The 23246-nt window shown below is 37.3% G+C and overlaps 1 protein-coding gene across 1 annotated transcript in view; it reads right to left on the reverse strand.

Moving 5' to 3' along the window:
* Nucleotides 1–23246, reverse strand: part of PDE11A (phosphodiesterase 11A) — a 390916-nt gene that overhangs the window by 316726 nt on the left and 50944 nt on the right. Inside the window, exon 2 of the mRNA XM_044242405.1 lies at nt 16025–16183. Within this exon, the coding sequence (XP_044098340.1) occupies nt 16025–16183 (159 nt within the window). The remainder of the gene's footprint in view (nt 1–16024; nt 16184–23246) is intronic.

Genomic DNA, 23246 nt, shown 5'->3' on the forward strand with positions numbered 1-23246 from the left:
ACCTGAGTTTTATTTTTTCTTAAATATATTGTGTTAACTCTCAAAAATCAATGATCACAGTAGATAGTTAAATAGATGTAACCCCTTTTAAGGTTCTTAAGCCAAGTAGACTGCTGATTTGCATATCAATTTTTTGAAGATTCCTCAATTTGACATAATATAACATTGCTCTATCCAAATATCAGTTTAAGAGTGTCAAAACTATGCCAGTCTAGAATCTCACCAAGTATTTTGGCATGATTCCAGCATGACTAAGATTGTCAAAGAACATGACAATATGTACTTTACTTCAATACTGTCTGAAGAACAGAAATTCTTTTTTTTTTTTTTAGTCTCCTTTTTCTTTTTTCATTCTCAGCTCTTACAGCTGAAATATATAGATGATATTCCACAAATCCTTTTCACTCTGGAAGTAGAAATACTGTAGACTTCTACATCTGTGAGAAGACAGACAAAGAGCACTTGGGAGACATTACACGACTGACGTACTAATTGCTTCTGGGGACATTCTTTAGTCAGGATTTTCCTACCCATAAAATGAGGTCCCCCATGTGTTGTTGCTCACCAGAGTACCAGAGGTGAATGGGACCGTCACTGTGGTCTGACCCTGTGTCCATTGGCAGCCGAACATGAGCATGGCACAGAGTAAAGCCCAGGATTGATTGGAGTTTGAAGATACAGATCCAACTCTTAGCTCTGTTATTTTCTAACTGTGCAACCTGGGGCAAATAATTTTATGTCTCTGAACTTCTCTCTCTCTCTTTTTAGTTGTAAAGTGAAAGTTTGAAGAAAATAATTTCCCAAATGTCTTTGTTTTCTATGATTTTCACACATTCAGAGCAGATGTTTCTTAATTTTCCATGAGGATTTATCAGGTAAGAGATAAGATTCTTATGTTGCCTTTATCACTTTAACAACTCATTGTTCATCATACATGAAGAACTGTGATTTCATTGTTATGATCTTCAATTTCCCACTGATTAGTTAGCTGTACACTGTGTTATAGTAAATGGCATAATTTCTACAATTAACCCAAAGGGTACTCTTTACTCTGAGCTCTCCTCCTTCTAGTGGGAATAATCAATGCACTGTTTACAAAAAATGACAAGCCAGGCCGGAGAGGAAAGCACACTGATGTCCCAATTCCTCTATTAATTTCTTGCTAGATGAGACAGACTGCAGTTATCTCATCTGTAATAAAAAAACTTAACAACTGTCTTACCTATCTCATAAGAATACTGATAGAATCATATGGGTTAAATATGTGTGAAGATTAAAGCCTCTGCAAATGTAAATTCTGCTGTTATTATAATGATTGATGCTGCCAATAACTTCTAAGATGATAAATGAAATGAACTGGCATGTATTCTGCCATCTTCCAGCTGACTGTCTTGCCAAATATAGTACCAGACCACAGGTCTATCTGTTGGACAAGCTCCCTGCCTTTAGTGCCCATAACAAATTCAGTACAAACATTTTACATCATTGAACCACGAAGAGCAGAGAGTATTTTTCCAAAGTATTTTTCTGGGAATAATTGTGAAGGATCATCTTCCAGGTGAATGGCTGTGACCTTGTACTTCCAACAGAAATAGAACTATGTTTTCTATACTGGTCCTAGTGAAGATGTAATTTCAAGGAGAATGACTTATTGCTCTGGCATGGCAGGGGAAACAATAACCCTTGCTTAACCCAATGATCTGTGCATAATCTTTCCCCCTGGCAACAATTTGAAGACAAGAAATGAAGAAAAGTTTGGTTTCCAGTTTTCTTCTACTTAAGAAATCCATGCTGCAAACCAGAGGTTTGCCATAATTTTTTACAGTTTTGCTTTCATCTGGATGGGTCTTCCAAGCTAAAGAAACGGAAATTCCCATGACAACAAACCACTAGTATCAGAACTAAATCTTAAAACGGTGGCTGTTCTGGATCTAGAATAAAATGAATTTATAGTCAGTCTTAAAGAGACAGTAATTCCCATCACCTTATCTCAGAAGTTAAAAGAATAGTAACAGCAAACTCCCATGGTCTCATGACTATCCAAATCATGAATGTATCATGTCAAATTGCTAAGCTGAGGCTTTAAAATAAATCTAGAGCCAAACACAAAAAGGAGCAATGGACACTTAAAGATTCATCCGAGGACTGTGACTCTCTGTTTTCATGATGGGAGGAATAATTCACAGCTTATTCTAAAGGCTCATTTTGGGTTTGGAAATAGAAAGTTGGAAAAAATACCTAGAACAAATTTCAGTTACACTCAACCACAAGCACTACTGAGAAATCATGACAAACAAAATTGATGTCAGTATTAAAGGATTTGCAAGATTAATTAGAAACACATTGGTTTTTCATTGTTTTGTTTTGTTTTTAAGAGACAGAAAGAAAACAGCTATGGATAGGTTTGGGAAACGGAGTAAACCAAATAGTCAAGCACTAAAGATGGAGTGACGACTTCCCAGATGCCATGGTGCCATGGTGGACACAATGACCTAGTGCTACAAACTAGGTGGCAGCTTTAAAGAAAAGGTATTGATTTTCCAGTCACTTACATGCTATAGAAAGTGACCCTTCCAAAACACTGAACACACTTTTCAGACAGACAAGCATGTTCCAGCCTTCTGATAGTGTCAATTAATTCTGAGGAATCATTTTAAATTCTCTCCAGTGAGAGAGTTTTGTTACTGCATTTAGTTTCATTTAAACCCCTTTCAAAGAACTGTGTCTAATAGACTTTCAGAGCATCTCTGGGCAGCTCTAACTTACATAACCTCATTTTTCAAAAGTGCTCATTACTTTCTCCCCCTCTTAACATGCTCTCACTCCAGCTCAGGGCCTCCCCGGGGGAACTTTGCTGCCTGCTTTAGTAATATAGTAGTGCCTACCTTTGAGACTTTTTCTCATTTCTAAATGGAGTGTGCAGAATATGAAAGTGGGGGGAGACAATGCTCCTATTGTTGCTGATTGGCAATGGAATCAGAATCTGCCAGTGCAAATAACCTACAATCATATCTAGCCAGGATATTATCCAGGGCACATGTGGGAGAAATAAAAGGAAATAATGGAAAATGACAAAAAGAAATGGCTTCATTTCTACCTCTGATACAGAAAAAAAAAAGAAAAGAAAAAAACAAATATCCAAATATATTTTTTAAAAAATACATTATTTAAAATAAAAATTATAAAGTATACTACCAAGTCATCTTATATTCTATTTGAGTTCTCCAAGAACATAATGTAGCTTCATTTAAACCACATACTCCATAATTCTGCTAAACAACAACAACAACAAAAAAAACAACAGCCCTCTAAGTTAGAGATAATTCAGCGGAACACCTCACTTCTCTGCTTAGTGAAATTGAACACTATTCGCAAATTCTGACTTGCAAAAAGCAAAAGAAAGCTACAGTCAGACTTATCCTCACCTCCTTTTCATACTCAAGGAGAAAAAAATACATTAAAAACCATAAATGTAAAATGTTTTATTTGTCAGTGAAACACGAAAATGGAATAAAAGGAAAATATTAAATCACCTACTTAATAGTTATACATATATGAAGCTGTCATTATTTTTTAATAATTCCTAACTCTTTAGCCTGTTAGTATTTTTATTTTTCTTATAGACATAAAACTCAAACTTGGTTACAGATATTTATAAAAGGCCAAAATGCCTCCAGCAATGTAATTTAGAAATTACATTTTACTCAGTCATACACTCTCCCTGAAGTTTAGTAAATATGCAGAATCTCACATTTTATTTAACCAACCATGCATGTACATCTGGAGTATTCATAAGTCTCCAAAGTGAAGATGAAATAATAGGAAAATAAAAAACATCTGCCAAGCATTCCAACATGCCGTAAGAGGATGGGCAGAGGCAGAGACAACGCCCAAATCAGTCATTTATAAACCAAGTGATCCTGGACACATTATTAAAATCTCTCACATTTAGTTTTCCCATCCATAAAATGAAGATGATAATAATTACACACAGGGTTTTTGGAGATTAAATGAGATAATGTATGCAGAACACTTACCACAGAGTAAACAATAAATGGTTTTCTTTATTCTTGTTTTCTTTCTAAGGAAAAAAAAAATGGAGAGATACTCCATGCTCTTTTATGTTTAAAATTTACTTCCTTTAGCAAAGATAATGTGAAATTATGTGTGCCCATGGAGCAGGGCAGGTCTTATATGCCACTGAGGAACAGACAGTTGTCCTATCAAGAATTCGCCCTCCAGGCATAATAAAAAAACCATATTCCAAATGTGGCTCTTACAAGTGATCCAGAGAGTTTTGCCTGCCATTAATAGCATGGTGCTTTGCCAATGTTAAAAATGGACTTTCAGGGACGCCTGGGTGGCTCAGTTGGTTGGACGACTGCCTTCGGCTCAGGGCGTGATCCTGGAGTCCCGGGATCGAGTCCCGCATCAGGCTCCCAGCTCCATGGGGAGTCTGCTTCGCTCTCTGACCTTCTCCTCGCTCGTGCTCTCTCTCACTGTCTCTCTCTCTCAAATAAATAAATAAAAATCTTTAAAAAAAAAAAAAAAAGAACATTCTAAAAAATTTTAAAAAAAATGGACTTTCACTGGTGAAATTAATAGCTTATTAATCAGTACAATGGATAGTAGATATGGATGATAATTACTGAAATTAGTGGTATGCAGGATATGCGCATTGGTAATAATATTCTAGAGACATCCCCCCAACCCTTGTATTAATAAGGTATAAAAATCTAGCAAATTCCAAATGTATATCCATAAGGAAGGAGCCAGAGGCTATCCAATCCTGCCATTCAGTAAAAGGATTCTGGTTGTCTGATGTCCACCACAAGAGCAATGAGATTCTGCTTCTGAGAGTCTGCTTCCGAGATTCTGAGATATTCAGGTGTTTTGACCACCTAACATTAAGAGAGCTTGGACTTCATAAAGCTTATTGAACAGTGTCTGAACTATTTGACCTGACTTGCCAATAAATTTTTGTTTGAATAAATGTCTTTATAAGCAGCAGAATTTGGTCTGAGATCACCTCTCATTAAAATCAAGTAGGGGGGCACCTGGGTTGCTCAGTTGGTTAAGCAACTGCCTTCAGCTCAGGTCATGATCCTGGAGTCCCAGGATCAAGTCCTGCATCAGGCTCCCTGCTCGGCAGGAAATCTGTTTCTCCCTCTGACCTCTCCCCTCTCATTCGCTCTCTCTCTCAAATAAACAAATAAAATCTTTTTTTAAAAAAAATCAAGTAGGAAAGTTATAGGATAGGGAGTAGTCAAACTCCTACTTACTGCAAACTTTTTGGCAATCGTTGTGATGTACCCAGGTGCTATTATGAACAACCTAACAATTGTGTGTGGCCCAACTGGCTTAGGTCAGTTTGCTTCAGGCTAGTCTTTTTTACTTTTTCTCCTTTTTAAGATTTATGTATTTATTTTAGAGAGAGAGAGAGAGAGAATGTGTGTGTGTGAGTGGGGGTAGGGGCAGAGGGAGAGAATCTCTAAGCAGACTCTCCTCTGAGTGCAGAGCCCCAAGCAGGGCTTGATTTCACAACCCATGAGATCATGACCCGAGCCGAAACCAGGAGTTGGACATTTAACCAACTGAGCCATCCAGGTGCCTTAATCTTTTCTCGAATCAAAAAAATATATTAACTTAGATCAATGGTTAATTCATTCCTTATGGAATGCATACACACACAGGATAAATCAAAGGAGTGGAAATAAAGTGAAATTAGAAATCAAAATAACACAATTTTTAAAAATTTTAATATTGAAGCTGGTAAAGTTTCAGTGAGTTGATATATGGCTATTGGCAACAAAAAGTAACACCATTTTCTGGAGAGGAAAATAGGTCAAATTTATCATGAACCATAAAAATAAATGTTCCACCTACAACCACATGAAAGGATGCTGACATCATTAGCTATCAGGATAAGGCAAATCAAAATAACCGTGAAATATCCCTCTGTACCCACTAGAATGACTATAATCAAAAAGACTGACAAGTATTGGCAAGGATAGGGAGAAATTAGAACACTCAAACATTGCTGGTGGAAATGGAAAATAGTGCAGCCATTTTGGAAAACAATCTGGTGGTTCCCCAAAAGGTTAAACATTAGAGCTACCATATGACCCAGCAATTCTACTCCTAGGTACATATCCAAAAAGAATGAGAATTGGTGGCGGGAGGGATATTGGGGAGAGTATGTGCTATGGGGAGTGCTAAAAATTGTCTAAGACTGAAGATTCACAGACCTGTACCCCTGAAGCAAATAATACATTATTTGTTAATTTTAAAAAATGTAAATCTGTATGTGAATGTTCACAGCAGCATTATTCATAATAGTCAAGAAGCAGAAGCAACCCAAATGTCCATCAACTGAGGAGGAATGGATAAATAAAATGTGGTGTATCCATATAATGGAATAATATTCAGCCAACAAAAGAAATGAAGAAGCACTGATGCATGCCGCAACATGGGTGAATCTTGGAAACATTATGCTAAGTGAAAGAAGCCTGTCACTGAAGACCATGTATTGTATTATTCCATTTTTACAAATTGCCCAAATAGGCAAATCCATAAAGAAAGGAAGTACATTGGTGGTTGCCTAAAACTGAGAGGGCTGGGGGCAAATGAGAATGACTGCTAATGGGTATGGGGTTTCTTTTGGGGATGAGAATTTTCTCAGATTGAGTGCAGTTATAGTTACAACGTCTCTACAAGTAATCCTAAAAACCACTGAACTGTATGCTTTAAATAAAAGTATTGTATGACATGCAATTATACCACAACATGGCCATTGTAAAAATTAGTGATGTTCAATCTCTTTAGACCCAGTAACCCTAAGCATCAGTTTGAACCATAGGAAGTTACCAGTATTTTTGACCTACAAAATAGCAACTTAATATAGCTATCCTAAGATGGAATCCAAGGTTTATTGATAAAGAAGTTCATTCATTATAAATTTATTAGGACATGATTTTTTAAATATTTATTTATTTTAGAGAGAGAGAAAGCCCACATGAGCAGGCACAGAAGCAGAGGGAAAGGGAGAGAGGGATTCCTCAAGCAGACTCCCCGTTGAGTGTGGAGCCCACAAGGGGCTTGATCCTAAGACCCTAAGATCATGACCTGAGCTGAAATCAAGAGCAGGCCACTCAACCAACTGAGCCACCCAGGAGCCCAGAACATGATTTTGGGAAAAATCTAAATGCTGAGGGGGAAAAAAAAGATTAAATGAACTATTATATAATTACATGGTAGAACATAATGCAAACACATAAATTACCTCCTTGAAGAAGTGTTCAAAGCATGACAAAATACCAGTTATGCCACATGATACAAATTTGGAAATACATCTTCATTCATTGGCAAAAAAAGTTAAATATAAGGAAATACACCAAGAATTTAACAGAATTATTTCTGAAAGTGAGGATTATGGGTGATTTTAGTTTTCCCTTTATTTTTGTACTTTGCAAATTTTCTATAATAAACTTGCATTACTCTTATAATTTGAAAATAATCTTTCACAAAAGGAAAGGAAAAATAAGAAAAACTAAGATGGCTAATTCAAAGATAGACAAATGTACTTGGAATTCTACTAAATTTCACTTTTAATCAAAAAAGAATTTGACTTAAGTTTTCAAAATTCCTATTCAAGTATTTCAGCCTCTAAGGTGAAAAGAAGAAACCCTGTTTTTTTTTTTTTCAGACAATAACACTAAACTAGTTATTCAAAGACTAGTCAATCTGTCTTAATTTGAAAGCTTTGCTAACCAAGAATCTACAACACCCTGTTCTAATTCTTTAGAAATAATTCTTCCTGCTGTCAAGTGCTTATTTATTTCTGATCTGCAATTGCATATCATCCTCCCTTGTCCAAGCTATGTATAAATCAGAAATAGAGTTTATATGACAGTTTTTTGTCATTTTGCACTTTTAGAAGTGACTTGACTAATAGGAGTACTTCATGTCCTGCCAGCTAGTAAAAGCCATAGATGTATCATTGGTCCCTGAAAATCAGAATGTACTGAACTCCTCTCAGCGCCTGACCTTTCCTTCCCAGATGCCCCAGAGTCCTGTCCATCCAGTCTACATCTCCACAGCCTGGCAGTGTCAGGTTTAAGGTTATCAAGTCTCTTAACACCCCCAGTTCAGTTGATGGTAGTTTGACACCATAATGCTAGTGTGATACTCATGAGAAGATATAGCCCAGAGACCCTTGAGGTAAACTCAATAAAAAGACAACACTTTCTTGTACTTCAAGTTTAGCGCCTAAGGCAGCCTAGAGGGACACACACTTTATGTGAACACCTGGAGTTCAGAGAAAAACAGAAAGAGATTCAGTTGAAGAGTCCATCACAAATTATCATAGTTATTTGAGAAGGAGCTCTGGATCAAATCTTGCTCCCTAGTAAAAGATGTTATTTTATGGTAAACCCTTTTGATATTATCTAGCCTTAATAAAAGCACACTCATACAAATAGAAGCTACAGAAAAAAATTATTGAATTACCTAATTTATAAGAACTGTACATCTAGTCACTACTTAAAGTTATGTTATATACTTACATAGTTACTTATCTAGTCACTACTTAAAAGTTATGTTATATACTTACATAGTTACTTCATTTATTGTCTGTTTTTACCACAAGAATTAAACTCGGAGAGGAGGAATTTTTGTCTTTCTTATTCATGAGTTTAACTCCAGTCCTGGGGACCGTGCCTCAAACATAGTGTCTGTTGAGTAGAAGCTCAGTCAGTAGTGAGTGAATGGTTCCTCCACCCAATGGAACACTATTCAGCTGCTAAAAATGATGTTCAGATCGATGGTCACTCAAAATCCTCTCCATTCTGCATTGGAACAGTTACTACCATGTAAATTATTTAGTTCATTTATTTTATGTTTCTGCTCTTTCATGTTCTTGCTAAATGAAAACTACCCTCCAAGGTTTTGCAAAGTACATGGAAAGACATAGAAAGAAAGATGCTGCAACTAAGCACTTATCATTTCCTTGGTAACTCTTAGAAATATAAAAAAGAGAAACTAAGAAAGCAGGAAATTACATATGCCAACATTACCAGCCATCTGATGACATCAGAATTTCTGCAAGGGGCCTGCAAACTTACGTGCATACCAAGTGTTACTTGTATCTGAAATATAAAATGCACCCGGTAGGAACTGCCCTTCATTTTGTCAATTGTTGTATTACTGATTTTTTTTTAAACTGCCTGATTATTTGGTCACTATATGTTTTCCAAATTGTTAGTCAAAATCCAGCTGCAATCATTAGGGACATGTGAAAAAATGTTACACTATAAAATACTAGAACCACTATTAAGAACAAACAATAATCACTTTTGGAATAGTGTCTTCTTACATCTGAGATGTCAGACTTGGACTTAAACCTTTGAAAAGGATAAAGATGAAGAGACTTTTGTGCAGTTAGATATGAATATAAGTCAAGCACAAGACCAAATCTGGAACAGAGTGACCATTTTTTGTCAAATGTGAACCCCTAAGATGGTCCCAACAGGTAGACCTGCTTTCTTACCCTGAAGTTAGACTGCCTAAGGAAGAGGCAGAGAATAGAGCTAAAAGTCCACAACGATAACCTGAGTTCTGACAGGGCCTGTATTGGTAATGGTTTTCCTGTAGATCTTGTTTGTTTCTGAACCTCTCAGTAAGATATAATCCAGGGAATACATAGAATATGAACAAATGAGTCTCTGAAGCTCTTGTAGTTTCACAGTGATCATATGGGACCTGAGTAATAGCTCTTAAAAGGCAAATAGTGCAGTGACTAGCCAACTTAAATGCAGATAAACTATTGTGATCAAAGAGTTAGGAAATTTCATCCAGAATTTTCTAGGACTGAATTTTATTGATCAAGTATAACTTGAAATCAAGAGCCTTCTGCGAGGACTTCTAAAACTTTTTTGCTAAACACTGATTATGATGATGATGGTGATGATTAGAGAGAGGGGGAGAGAGAGAGATCATGGAGGGAGGGGCAAACAGAGAGGGAGAGAGAGAATCTCAAGCAGATTCCCCACAGAGCACAAGCCTGACATGGGGCTCAGTTTCACAACCCTGAGATCATGACCTGAGCCAAAAACCAAGAGTCAGATGCTTAACCAGCTGAGCCACACAGAGATCCCTAAACACTGATTTTTAATTATAATTTCATTGCAACCTGATCCTAACTTAATTGAAATACAGGTAAAAAAGGGGTAAAATGAGATAAGAACAAAAAAGCCACTTCTTACAATTAGTTAATTCGCAGCTCATTTAGCATTTGAGGGTCCAAAAGACAATAGAGCATTAATAGAAAGCACATGAACTTACCTGGTGGAATTGCAATACTATTAGCCATGCGTACAAGATATTTTTCAAAATAATAACTATTTGAGAAGTACTTGTTGAAAAGTACCTTTGCATAGAAACTAACTCTTCAAAAGATGACAGAAAAAAACCTGTCTGTCTTGCTTCCATTAAGCTGATTTTATTAAACTGACTAGTTGTTTGGGGATTGGCTATTATGGCAGATCTAAAGCTTGCAGCCATACCTAAAGACTTAAAAAAAAAAAAAAATCAATCCTATGCCAGTCAAATTCCATGCAAGTCATACATCTGTGAGCTGCATTCGGTCTTCGGGGACCCCCAGTTTGTCACTCCTATCAGCAAGACATGTTCAATTTCCCTCTTCCTCACCAAAATGAATTGTAATACCTTTTGCACATTTGACATCTCACCAGGATCCTAAACATTAGCTTTGCACAATCAGGAACAGCTTAAAAGTGTAAAGCCAAGAGCTTATCAAATCCTTCCCAGTTCTCGGTTGGAAGTCTCAGGCCTGCTGTAAATAACAAAACTCCAGCTTCTGCAAGTCTCATTAGCATCATCCGTGCACCATCCTCAACACCAACTGGCAGGGCAGCATCTTCCATAACGAATTCCTGGAATGTGGCCAGTCCCGGGAAGCCAAGCTTGGCTGGCTGCATCCCAGCTTGGCAGGGTGTCTGATCATGCTGGCATGAAGGAGAGCAGCAGGGTAGCTGAACATTCTGAATTAGGAGCTGGGAAGTGGTGACCACACACTAAAGAAACCCTGTAGAGATTAGCTAAAGAACTTCAAGCTACAACTGCTGATATGGCAGCTGTTGGAAAGTGAATGCAATAGACAGAGTCTTCATGCAACACTGCAATAAGAAATGGTTCCTTTGGGGACCAGGTATGGGTAACCTGGGAAAGGCAGGTGAGAGCCCATGTTCACTTCCATAGGCCAGGTTTCATCTGGTCTGCCCTCACACCTTGATAGATCATCAGTGTTTGCTCTCATCCAGGTCTCATTTTATTCTGCAAAATAATGCCTCTCCTCACTCACCCAAGAATACCAAAGTGATAAACTAATTGGATGCAAGCAGCATAATCATACCACCTAAAATCAGCTAGCTTACACATATCACTGAAGAACAGGGACATTTGCTAGAAACCCACGAAGTAAACCAGGGAATTCCAATCATCTCCTTTGTATGATCTGCCTTTGTGTGCACTTCAATGTGATTTACAGAACTAGTAATTTGTCGGTATGTAATTCAAATTATTAATATGTGTCTATGGTAGACTATTATTTCACTCAAAACTCTAACCAGTGCTGATAAAATTCCTGCTATTGTGCTAGAATTTTAAAGAGTATGATGATTTTAAAGTCACTAAAAGTGAAATTTTTAGGTAGGGTCTGGATGACTTTCTGTCAAGTGAAGATTCCTTCATTGGATGAAGGCAGGGTTGGTGGGAATTATCTTAATGACCTTTCCAGACTTTTCCATCAACTTTATGTGATACAGCACATCCACTGAAATATAGGCATTGAATTTTCAAGAAACACAGTATGATCTTATGCCCAATTGCGGTAGATACATAAACAACCCAGAAATGAATATACTACATTTAATTTTCAGTTTATCCTGGGTAAATAATTTACTGATTCTCATATTGTAAAATGTTTGAAATTATACCAAACACAACACAGCTGATACTCTCCAGAAGCTGACATTTTAAGATATCAGGATCTACAAATCATATTACGCTAAATGTGCGATAAATTTCCCACTATCCATACAAACGGTGGCATAGCCGTTATGTGTTTAAAGTAAAATCACAAAAAAGATTCAAATTATTTTAGTCTTACTTTGAAATAGATGACAACATTTCATGAAGTTCATTTACTAGTAAGTGCTACCTTAAGCACTTTATATCTCTATCTATTTTATCCCTCACCACAATGCTATTACGGGGGTCCCGAGGCTAAGAAAAATTGAGCAACTTGCTCAAGGTCACTCAGCTAATAAGCAGCAGGGCAAAGACTTGAATCTGCTTTGGAAACTATCTGATTTGGAGTCCCCTACCTAGCACTGAGTTTGGGCCTTACAGTTCTCTTCCTCGTTCCCTTACTTACAGGCCATACTGAAAGTTATGTTGCTTATGTTAATACTGGGGAGTATGGGAGGAGGTTGTCTGAGGCTGGCTGGCAGACTGAGGAAAACTAATTTGAGTTTTAAAATGGGGACTGAACAAAGTTGGCAGGGCTCTGCAAAAAAGAGGTATAGGCAAGCTACTACTATTGTAAATAGGTTTAGTATTCCCGAAAGCTATCTGTATCTTGGAATGAGAGCTATAAAACTTTTCTTGCCCTTTGACTCAGTAATTTCAGTCTTTGGAATATACCCCAAGGAAATAACACAAAAGAAAAAGGTAATTTGTTCAAGATGTTCATTCAGGGGCTATTTTGAATTAGTGAAAAACTGGAAATAACCCGAATTTCCAGTAATAGGACAGTGACTAAGCAAACAAGGTTATGTAGAAAAAGAAAAAAAAAAAAACTTCATAATCTCTAATAATGGCAAATGTAGACTACATTCACGTGGACATATATGTAAGAAATAACTCTAAAAAGTAGATTACAAATTAGCATAAGCATAGTCTTATGCTGAGACATTTCTTTTTTCCTTGTGCCAAGTAAAATACTCTGTGCATTAACAATCACACGAGAGAAATGTAAATTTATAAAGACGCATATGCCTCATTTCGTTGTTGTAACTCCAATAGTGAAACTGGTATATAGGCTGTCCTTAATAAAAATGTATAGACCACTTATAAAGAGCTAGTTTTTGAACTGAGACCAGACTGTATCTGGCATGTATTAATGTACTATCAGTGAGAGCTAATTTTTTAAGAGGACTTACTATGTGCTAGGCGCTCTTCCAAGTTCTCTCCCTGTATTCTTTCATGTAATCCCCCCTATAGCTCATGAGATAAGTATTACTACTATCATCTCTCTTCCAAGAGGAGGAAATTGGAGCACAGAACAGCTAAGCAACTTGCCCAAGTTCACAAAGGCTATGGCAGAGATGGATTTTCAACCAGGCTAGACTGTTGCTATGACCTCTTTGCAGCCATTATGCCACAACATCTTCTCTTACTTGAAAGAAGTTTCTAGATCTTGTTCTTTCCTAGTAATCATTTCTAGATTTTGTTTTCTGCTTTTCTTCTTCACCTCTTCTGTTTTGTCTATAATATGTAGAATCCTTGCAGGAAAGAACAATAACCAGATATAGAAGTTGAGGTAAAATACTCTCCATCTAGTGTCACTTGCATGAACATAATCAACTTGCCTGAACTGGTAAGACTTCATCCAAGAAGTAAGACTAGAGTAGGGTTTTTAAATCAGGTGAGGGAATTGTAGAGGCTGAAAAATAAAATGCTATTGTGGGCACATGGGATAATTGCAAATGAGAAAAAATAAAACACATGGAGGAAATGTGATACTCAAACAATGTTGAATCTAAGAAATAAGTTGCCTGAGGATAAATGACAAATATAGAAGAACATTTAAATCTCTTGGGAAAATGGTAATTTAAAAATAAAAATTTATGGTTTATATTTACCTAGTATCTTATATTTTACAAAATATTTGTAATTTATGATCATATTTAATTCTCATGCTGTAAATGGTGAATAGTATAGTTGATGGGGAAAAAACAGAGAGTCACAAGATTAAGTGTCTCACCCAAACCAGGCCCATTTATCCACAGTGGGGCCGGACCTCCGTCCCAGCCCTCATTCTCAGTAGAGCTAGACACTGATGCTGTTTAAGACAAAGCCAGGTGCAGAAAATCATTCAGAGCCCATGAAGCCCTAGGCCATAAGTAAACAACCACTAAGAGAAGTCCAGAAAACAAATCTAACATAAGCACAATCAGAGATGAGAATTAAATATATAACAGGATCCTTTCAAATGAAGGAGGCAGAGTAAAGACAGGACTGCCATCCATCAACTAAACTATTTGGGAAATGTGGGCAGGTGGTTATGTGTTTGGAAAAACATAAAACTCGAATCCTATTATCTGAATCCTTATAAAAGGCACATTATTATAAGACTCTCACATTTGGTACAAAATAATATTTTTGCTTTATCAGTACATTCCATGCAAGCATTTGCAGAGTGAATGAGGCAGCCTCCATTGTATACATCCCTAAACAACCTCACCTTCACCTGACTCTGTCTTATGGAAGCCTAGGCTTTCTTGAAAGATCAGAGCAAATGCTGCCTGTTCCTAGAAGCCTCTTCAGGTTTTTCAGGTGATAAACTTTCCCTTTCCCAGGCATTCATAGCATGTTCTAGGTCATCTTATTGATGATCTTGTCTTCTGCCTTGTTCAGCGCCAGGATAACATAACACATTTGGGATTTATCATTGTGCTTCCTATAGCCCCAACACAAGTGTCTTCACACTGTAGTTTTTCACTGAATTGGTGAGACATTGTCTGAGGTCCTATCAAGCTCTCCCCCATAGACTCATGAGATGTTTACTACTACAGTTATTATTATTATCATCTCTCTTCCAAGAGGAGGAAATTGGAGCACAGAACAGCTAAGCAACTTGCTCAAGGTCACACAAGCTATGGCAAAAAAGGAATTTCAACCAGGGTAGACTGTTGTTGCTGTGCCTATATGCAGCCACTATGCCATGCATCTTCTCTTACTTGAAAGAAGTCTTTCTTTCAAGACATAAACTGCAAAGGTTTATAAACCTTTTCCAGGATTTGGGATACTCAAATTTAACTACAGGTATGACCTCAATAAAGGACTCTCTTCACTTAAAAACCTTGTCTCCTTAAATCATATTTTACTCTAACCTTTTGTACCAGAACATTTGCATTCATTTAATGCATTAGTAATTAGCACTAGCAAATAGCAAGCTTACATCCAGAAGGTTACATTATAAAGTGTCTTTTTTAATCAAATAGGTATATGGAAGTCATCAAACAAACTAATTTGAGATTTGCTTTTACACAAATTTCATAAATATCCTACCAGATTTTATGAAATATGAAGGTAAGAGCTTCAAAGCCAGAAAGAACCCCAGCTTTTTGAAGAGTCTCTCTTTTAATATGAGCTGGTGAATAAACTGTGGTGAAAGAACTTAAAATTTCAGAACAAAAATACATCACTTCTACTAAAGTCAACTGTTCTTTGGGGACAAAAAATAATGTTTTTTTAATTAGTAATTTAGAATAATGATTAAATAACATTCATTTTATTGAGATTTTTATAAAGAACTGAGAAAACAATTCTTCATAGTAGTTATGAAAACACAAGAGCAAGTGTTGAGTTTCTGAAACACAATCATCTTCCTAATTCCCTATCTTCCCTGGGGCCATGTGTGGTGGTGGTGTGATCCTCAATTAAAAAGCTTGCTTATAAGGAAGATAAAGACCTAGGAAAGAATACTATTGAGGCTTGCAATGAAAAGTAAACTAAGAAAAAGATGAAGTAATTATTTTCAATTTTACCACATTCTATGAAATATCCAAAATTTCTATTACATTTTGTGTAACATGAGAAAAGCTTTTTGATCCATGAATAGGTTAATCTAACAACGATTCACACAAGTTTTGTCCTTTTCAGGGAAAAGAGCAATCAGTTATCAAGGAGCATACAAGTCACAAAAGGCATGAAAACTTACTTTTTCATCATCTTCAGTAAATGGAGCACCTTCAGGAATCTTGTTTATTGCTTGGGCCACACCAATAATCTCACCATCACTGCTTCGGATAGGCATGCACAATAGTGACTTTGTCTTATATCCAGTTAGCTTGTCAATTTCATCATTGAATCTTCGATCCTAAAAATAAGACAGAGAGTGCATTAAATGCATGTGTGTTGTTGTCAGGCAGAAGGAGAGAGAAGTGTATTTCTGTGTATGATGTTTTATCACCAGGAATTTTACCCAAAGAATTCTTATATCTTCTTATATATTCTTATAATCTCATAATAATAATACCAGATTTGATTTCATGTTGAAGTCACCAAAGGAACATAAATGAAAATAAATCACTACCATAGTTGTTAAACATGGTCAATGATGAAAAAAACTTTAAACCCTCAAAGTTAGAGAAGAGGCAAGTGTTTGTTTTTTGGGTTTTTTTTTTTTTTGAGAGAGAGGGTACACACACTTGAGAGCAGGGGGAGAGGCAGAGGGAGAGAGAGAAAATCTTAAGTAGGCTCCATGCACATCATGGGGACCATCACAGAGCACAACACGGGTCTCGATCTCAGGACTCTGAGATCATGACCTGAGACAAAATCAAGAGTTGGTTGCTTACCCAACTGAGCCACCCTGGTGCCCCCCTCGGGGCAAGTGTTTTTAGTGGAACTCCACTCTATGCTATTTACTCAAATCTGTTATTTCACATAGACAACTGATTATGAAGTATCATAAAAGAAAAAGACCATGAATTCATATTAATTACTATGAAAAAATATGCAGAAAAGCACCACTTTACTTCTGGTCAAAATGTCCTATGAGAAAAGAACCTATGAGCTCACAATGATACTATTAAAAAAACAAAAACAAAAAAACAGTGTCATAAGAGGGAGGAGAGAAAAGTCTTCTTTATAGAATGTCAGCTTTAAAAATGTAGAAGGAATGGTAAATTATATATTATTTATTTCACAACTACCAATATAATAATATACACAAGCAAGGATCACCAATGGATGCTAATACCACTGTGTGAAATGTGGTTATATGGTGGTTATGTGAAAATATTGTTAAACAGAATATTCACAAAGTCTCAGGGTACCACTCCAATGACTCCCTCTTAAATTCAAAGAGAAAATGATGTCTTTATAGTAAAGACACAGGGTAGACACAACGTTAAACAAGTAATCAAACTTAACATTACCACTAATGAGCCAAAATAATATTATCATATGCCTCCTGATGGAATGCAATGTGATGAGGACATCATCAAAAACATGGAGTGTTCTTGTCAAATGTGTAACATGAATCTGACCATTCAGGAAAAGAAAACTAAGAAAAATGCAGATTATTGGTCATTCTATCAGAAGCCTGACTTGAACTCTTCAAAAATATCAGTATTGGGGATGCCTAAGTGGCTCAGATGGTTAAGTATCTGCTTTTGGCTCAGGTCACGATCTCCAGTCTCCTGGGATCCAGTCCCACACTGGGCTCCCAGCTCAGTGGAGAGTCTGCTTCTCCCTCTCCCTCTGCCTCTCCCCCTGCTTGTGCTCTCTCTGCCTCTCTCTCTCTCAAACGAATAAATAAAATCTTTTTAAAAAGATCAATATCGTGAAAGACAATAATTTCTAATATAAAAATAAAATAGGGCCATGGGAGCTGTGCTGGTTTAGAGAAGACTTAAGAGACCTGAAATCTAAATAAAATGTGTGATCCTTCATTGAAAATTATTGTGGAATTTCTGGGTGTGGAGGGGTGACAAATAGAGAAAGTTGAACAAGGACATTATATTCGGTAGTATTGTTCTATCAACATAAACTTTCATAGGTGTGATAGTGGTATTGTAATTAAGTAGGAGAGTGTTCTTTTTTTAGGATATACATGTTATAGTATTTTGGTGTGAAATGTCATAATACTTTCATATGGTAAGAAAGAGAAAGAAAGGAGGGAGGAAGAAAGGAGAGAGAAAGAGAGAGAAAAGAGACTGGCTCTTGAAAAAGGTAACAGAGGCTCTTTGCCCAGCAGGGACCCTGCTTCTCCCTCTCCCTCTGTCTACTTCCTTGCCAACTTGTGCTCTCTCTCACTCTGATTCAAGTAAATAAATCATATCTTAAAAAAGAAAAGAAAAGAAAAGCTAACAGGGACTAAAAATGCTCCAAGGAAGATGATTAACTAGATTCTGGCTCACTGCTTCAAGCGAGGGACTGAGTGGAGTGAAGCTTCTCCCAAAGACTTCAATATTCTTTCTGAAAAGATACTTAAAAAACAACGAAGGCCCATTGTCTACTACCATCTAGAGCTATGAATTTCATCAAAGAGTCGAGGGAGGCTGACTGTGGACAGGGTGACAGCCTCAAAACCAAACACTGTAGGCCTCCTGATGAGTTATCTCTCTATTTATCATCTTTGCTATCTTCAGTATCACAAGGACAGGAGCCCTTAACTCCATACTAAGACCTGGTTTTGGTCTGGGGACTCATCCAAGCTACCCTAACCTTAGTTAGGGGAGGGAAGAGCCCTGAAGGAGAGAGGGAAATAAAAACCCAGATTAACCAAATCTTCTGCTCAAAATGAGCCTGCAAACAAATTTTCAGAAAAGCACTAATTTGTATTAATTTTTTTAAAATTCACCGAGGAACAATTATGCACCAAGCTGTGAGCTAGGAGATACAGCAGGAAGCAAGAGAGGCATCATCCCTGCCTTCACAGAACCTGCAATCTAGTAGTTGAGGCAGATGACATATAAATGTATAATCATGTGTTGTAGTAAGTGATACTAGGAAAAGAGAAGGGTGTTATGAGAGAGACTTAATAGGAGGTACCTTTGTCTATGGTCTATCTGAAAACAGGATAAGTAAGCTATAGCTTGCATCATGAGTAGGGATTAACCAAAGAAAGTTGAGAAGAAGTTTCCAGGAAGTTAGAACAATACACATGAAAGTCCCGAAGAAGGAAAAAACTTAGTAAGTTCCCCAAACTCCAATGTCAGTGTGGCAAAAGCACAGGGAGTCAAAGGGAGAAAGGAGGGAGACAGGGGCCAGATGGTAGCAAGCCTTACAGGTTTGGAAAGGAGTTATAACATTAACCCTAAGTACAGTGGAACATCATTGAAGATCTTGAAGCAGAAGATGATATGACTCATTATCCAGCAATTAGCATTCCCTGAAATCACTTATTAGTTTACTTGTTCTCCCTCTGTTAGTATGTAAGATCTAAAACAGCAGAGATTTTATTTCGTTTCCGGCTTCCTACTGGCATATCATAGGTACTCCACAGTAGGTTTTTTTTAGTCATAGGAATTTTTTTTAAGTTTGTACTGCAATTATGCAAAATATAGAAAAGTTGGAAAGGACCTAAGGCTCCACATTTCATTCCTTAGTGTATATTTAGAATACTTTTGCACATGTACAGAAAAGAAATACATAAATGTTGATTGCAACATCAATTACGAAAAGAAAAAGTGAAAAACCATTTATTTCAATTTTGGTCAACAGAAAAATAAATTATGATCTCTTGTTCTGATATCATACTATGCAACAATTTTAATGAGTAAACTAAAGCTACTTATATTAACATGAACAAATATCAAAAACATGTTAAATAAAATAAGCAACTGTCGCTCTCACCATCAAGAACGACCCGGGGGGCACACAGGGTGGCAAGCTTCTTTATTGCGCTCTCCTGCGCCGCGATCTGGGGGCAGCCCTGTCCCTGGGACGCCCCGCTGGAAGCAGCCCCGTCCAGGGCCCCGGGGGTCTCCGCCGGGCGCACCACGCCGCAGCGCCGGGAACCCGTGCTGGTCCACCGCTCCCGGGGCCCCGCGCGCTCCTCCCCTACACGGAAGTTCATGCACATATATACGGTTTGTAATAGCCAATGAGCAGCCCTATCATGCAGCGCGCGCATGATCATTCCCTTCCACCACCTAAGGGTCCCGCAGTGTTCATTCACCTCTTACATAAGCTGTCAGCCAATCACATCTTGTTCCTCAAAAGCGCATGCGCCATTTTGCTCTTAATCTGCCAGCGTGGCTCCCGACAAGCAACCTATAATCTGATACCATCCATATAATAACACTAATATTTAAAAACAATCCTAAACACAAGTATGGGTTCAAATATGTACCAAAAGTATAAAGCATAAATGAGAATAATAAACTCTAAATTTATTTAAGTGGTTACCTCTGGGAAGGAAGGGGAAATAGCGTCAGAGAGGGGTACAGAAGAGGTTTTAACTCTACCAACAATTTTCTTTCTTTAGAAAAAAAAAACAATCGTGAAGCAAATATAATACAATGTGAAGATTTTATAAACCTAGAGGGCCTATTTCCATCTAAATGCTTCAAAATTTTATAACAAAAAGTTTAAAACCATGTTTAAAAAATTAAGAACTTTGTGGAAGATAATACAGGCTTGGAATATGAGAAACCATTTAGGAAACTTCAGTGGTCCAGACAAGGCAAGAGGATGGTCTGAATTAAGAGAAAGGCAATGAAGGTAAGACAGATAGGTTGGAAGTTGTATCTACAGAACTTCCTGATGGGTTAGTTGAGATTGGGAGGGCTAGAAAAAGAAGAGTATATCTCTCATTTTAATTTGAGAAACTATGTGACTCATGTAAGAAATGAAATTTAAGAAATTTAAGAATTTAAGAAATGAAACAGATTAACGGGGAAAAAAGAGAGAGACAAACCGTAAAACAGACCCTTAACTATAGAGAACAACCTGAGGGTTGTTGGAGGGATGGGTGGAGGGTGGGCTAAATGAGTGATGGGTAATAATGAAGGCACTTGTGATGAACACTGGGTGTTATATGCAAGTGACGAATCACTAAATTCTACTCCTGAGACTAATATTCAGGAGTAGAATACTCCTATACACTATATACTATATGTCAACTAACTACAATTTAAATTAAAAAATTTAAACAAAAAAATTGAGAAACTATGGATGAAAGTGCCATTTACTGGAATGGAGGAGATGCAGATTAAGGTGAAAGTCTACATAAAGCAACTCAAGAAGGTTGATGAATCAGCTTATTAAGCAAGGTGATGTGCATCTTGTGACCTCAATCACAAGCTGCGTGTGAGAATTACCTGAGAAGATTTTCAAAAGACTAGAGCCTGGGCTCCATCCTAAACTGAATCAATGAAATTAGGCATTGACATTTTTTAAATGTTTATAGGTGATTCTCATATGAGAACAACTGTCCTCAATCATAAGGGGATTAGTTACTAGTGAGATCAATAAAATTCACTGAAAGGGAGTGGCCTAAGATAGGAAGAACTGAGGAGAGCACCACATATTCTAGTGGTTGCATATCAGATGGGATGGACTGTGTTAGACTGGACTTAAAAACCCACTCTGGAGTAGACATGGCCCATCTGTTCTCTGGAGAAGGGCCTCATCCACCCAAGTCCAACTCTGCATAGACTAGCCACAAAGACTGTGGGGTATTCGTTGTCAAACTATCCAAAGCCCCATGAGAAAAATAGACATGGAGATGCTTCAGCATGACTGGGGGCACAAAAATATTAATAACCCTCCTATCTCCTCTCCAATTCTCTGTATCCATCTGATAAACTTCTAACACAAGGAGAAAAAATAGTTATGTTGACATACGTGGTGTTAATCTTCCAATTTAAAATCTGTGCTGAAAGATTTATCTCATTAGGTTTTAGTGTTTAAAAAAAAGTAATTCATCTTAAAATATGCTTTGTCCAAGTCTTCATTACACTATTTCTGGGATGAGTCTCACAAATTAACTCAAAAACTTGATAGAAGCCATCTAATGGGAGGTGAGAAGAGCTGATATAATTGTACACTTTCTTAATGTATATTCATCTCTAGACTAATTTCCTAATTTTAAGAAAATTAAGAAAGTTGAGCATAAAACTGAGGTATAAATTAATTGTAGGAGAAGAAGAAAACTAGGGAAATAATTAAAGAAACATAATACTTTGATGTGATATAGGGAAGGAGAGTTTAAAAACAGAAGACAGCAAAAAAAAAATAGATTTCTCTTGCCAACCAATGACCACAGATGAGTGTAGTAGTAAGGGAAACATAGGACATTTTGGAAGATGTAGCTGGAGGCCACATTTAGTGTAAGGTCAGAAAAAATCCTCCAAAGAAAGTGAAATGTTTAAGCTGACACAAAGAATCAGTGTCTCAGAAAGAGAAAATAGTACCCAAAATGCAAAGCAGTAGAAAACTGTTAAGTTTGAGGAATTGGAAGAAGTTGAAGATAGCTCTCAAATGAAGAGTCTGAGATGGGACAGGAAAAGCTGGCTGGAGACTCATGAAGGGGTGCCTAGTGACCTGGTTTAGAATTATAATTTATCACAGGAAGAGGAGGGCCCTGGAGGGTTTTAAGAAAGTGGATGGGAATGATAAAACTGATTCTTCATTTTAGAAATACCACTCTGGCTTACATGTGAAGAATGGATTAGAAGCAATAGATCTAGGTGAGAGACAAATCATCTCTGGACTGTGATGGTGGTTAATGATGGTGGGGGTGATGGGAATGGACTGAGTTGAAAGATATTCACGTGGTAGAATCAGTAGGACTTGCTGATTAATTTGATGAAAGGTTGCAAAGGTATAAAAAATGACTCCATATGTTAGGTACAGGTACCTGGGAAAATGGCAGAGTGACTCACTGAGTGAGAAACACAGGAAAGGACAAATTCAGAGGTGGGAATAGGAGTTCCCTTGTATACATTTTGAGGTTTGGTTGAGTATAGGTCATCCATACGGTGGTATTTCCCCCAAAGTAGTTTGAGAGATAAATAATATATATATTTTTTTCTTTTTAAATTTCAGGAAAAGTATTTAGAATGGAAAGTAGAGATAGTTTAGGTAAGAGATCAATAACTTTTTTTTTTAAGATTTTATTTATTTGTCAGAGAGAGAGAGGAAGAGAGAGCGATCACAGGCAGACAGAATGGCAGGCAGAGGCAGAGGGAGAAGCAGGCTCCCCGCCGAGCAAGGAGCCCAATGTGGGACTCGATCCCAGGATGCTGGGACCATGACCTGAGCCGAAGGCAGCTGCTTAACCAACTGAGCCACCCACGTGTCCCGAGATCAGTAACTTTTAACCTGAGGTCTTCAGAAGTTCATCCCACTCAATAGCAAAGAAGGCCAAGTAAGGAGGAAACAGGACCAATAAGGTAGAAACACTGGCCTATTTATTGCTGAAAATA

Source organism: Neovison vison, chromosome 3 (genome assembly GCF_020171115.1).
Source record: "Neovison vison isolate M4711 chromosome 3, ASM_NN_V1, whole genome shotgun sequence".
NCBI lineage: Eukaryota > Metazoa > Chordata > Mammalia > Carnivora > Mustelidae > Neogale > Neogale vison.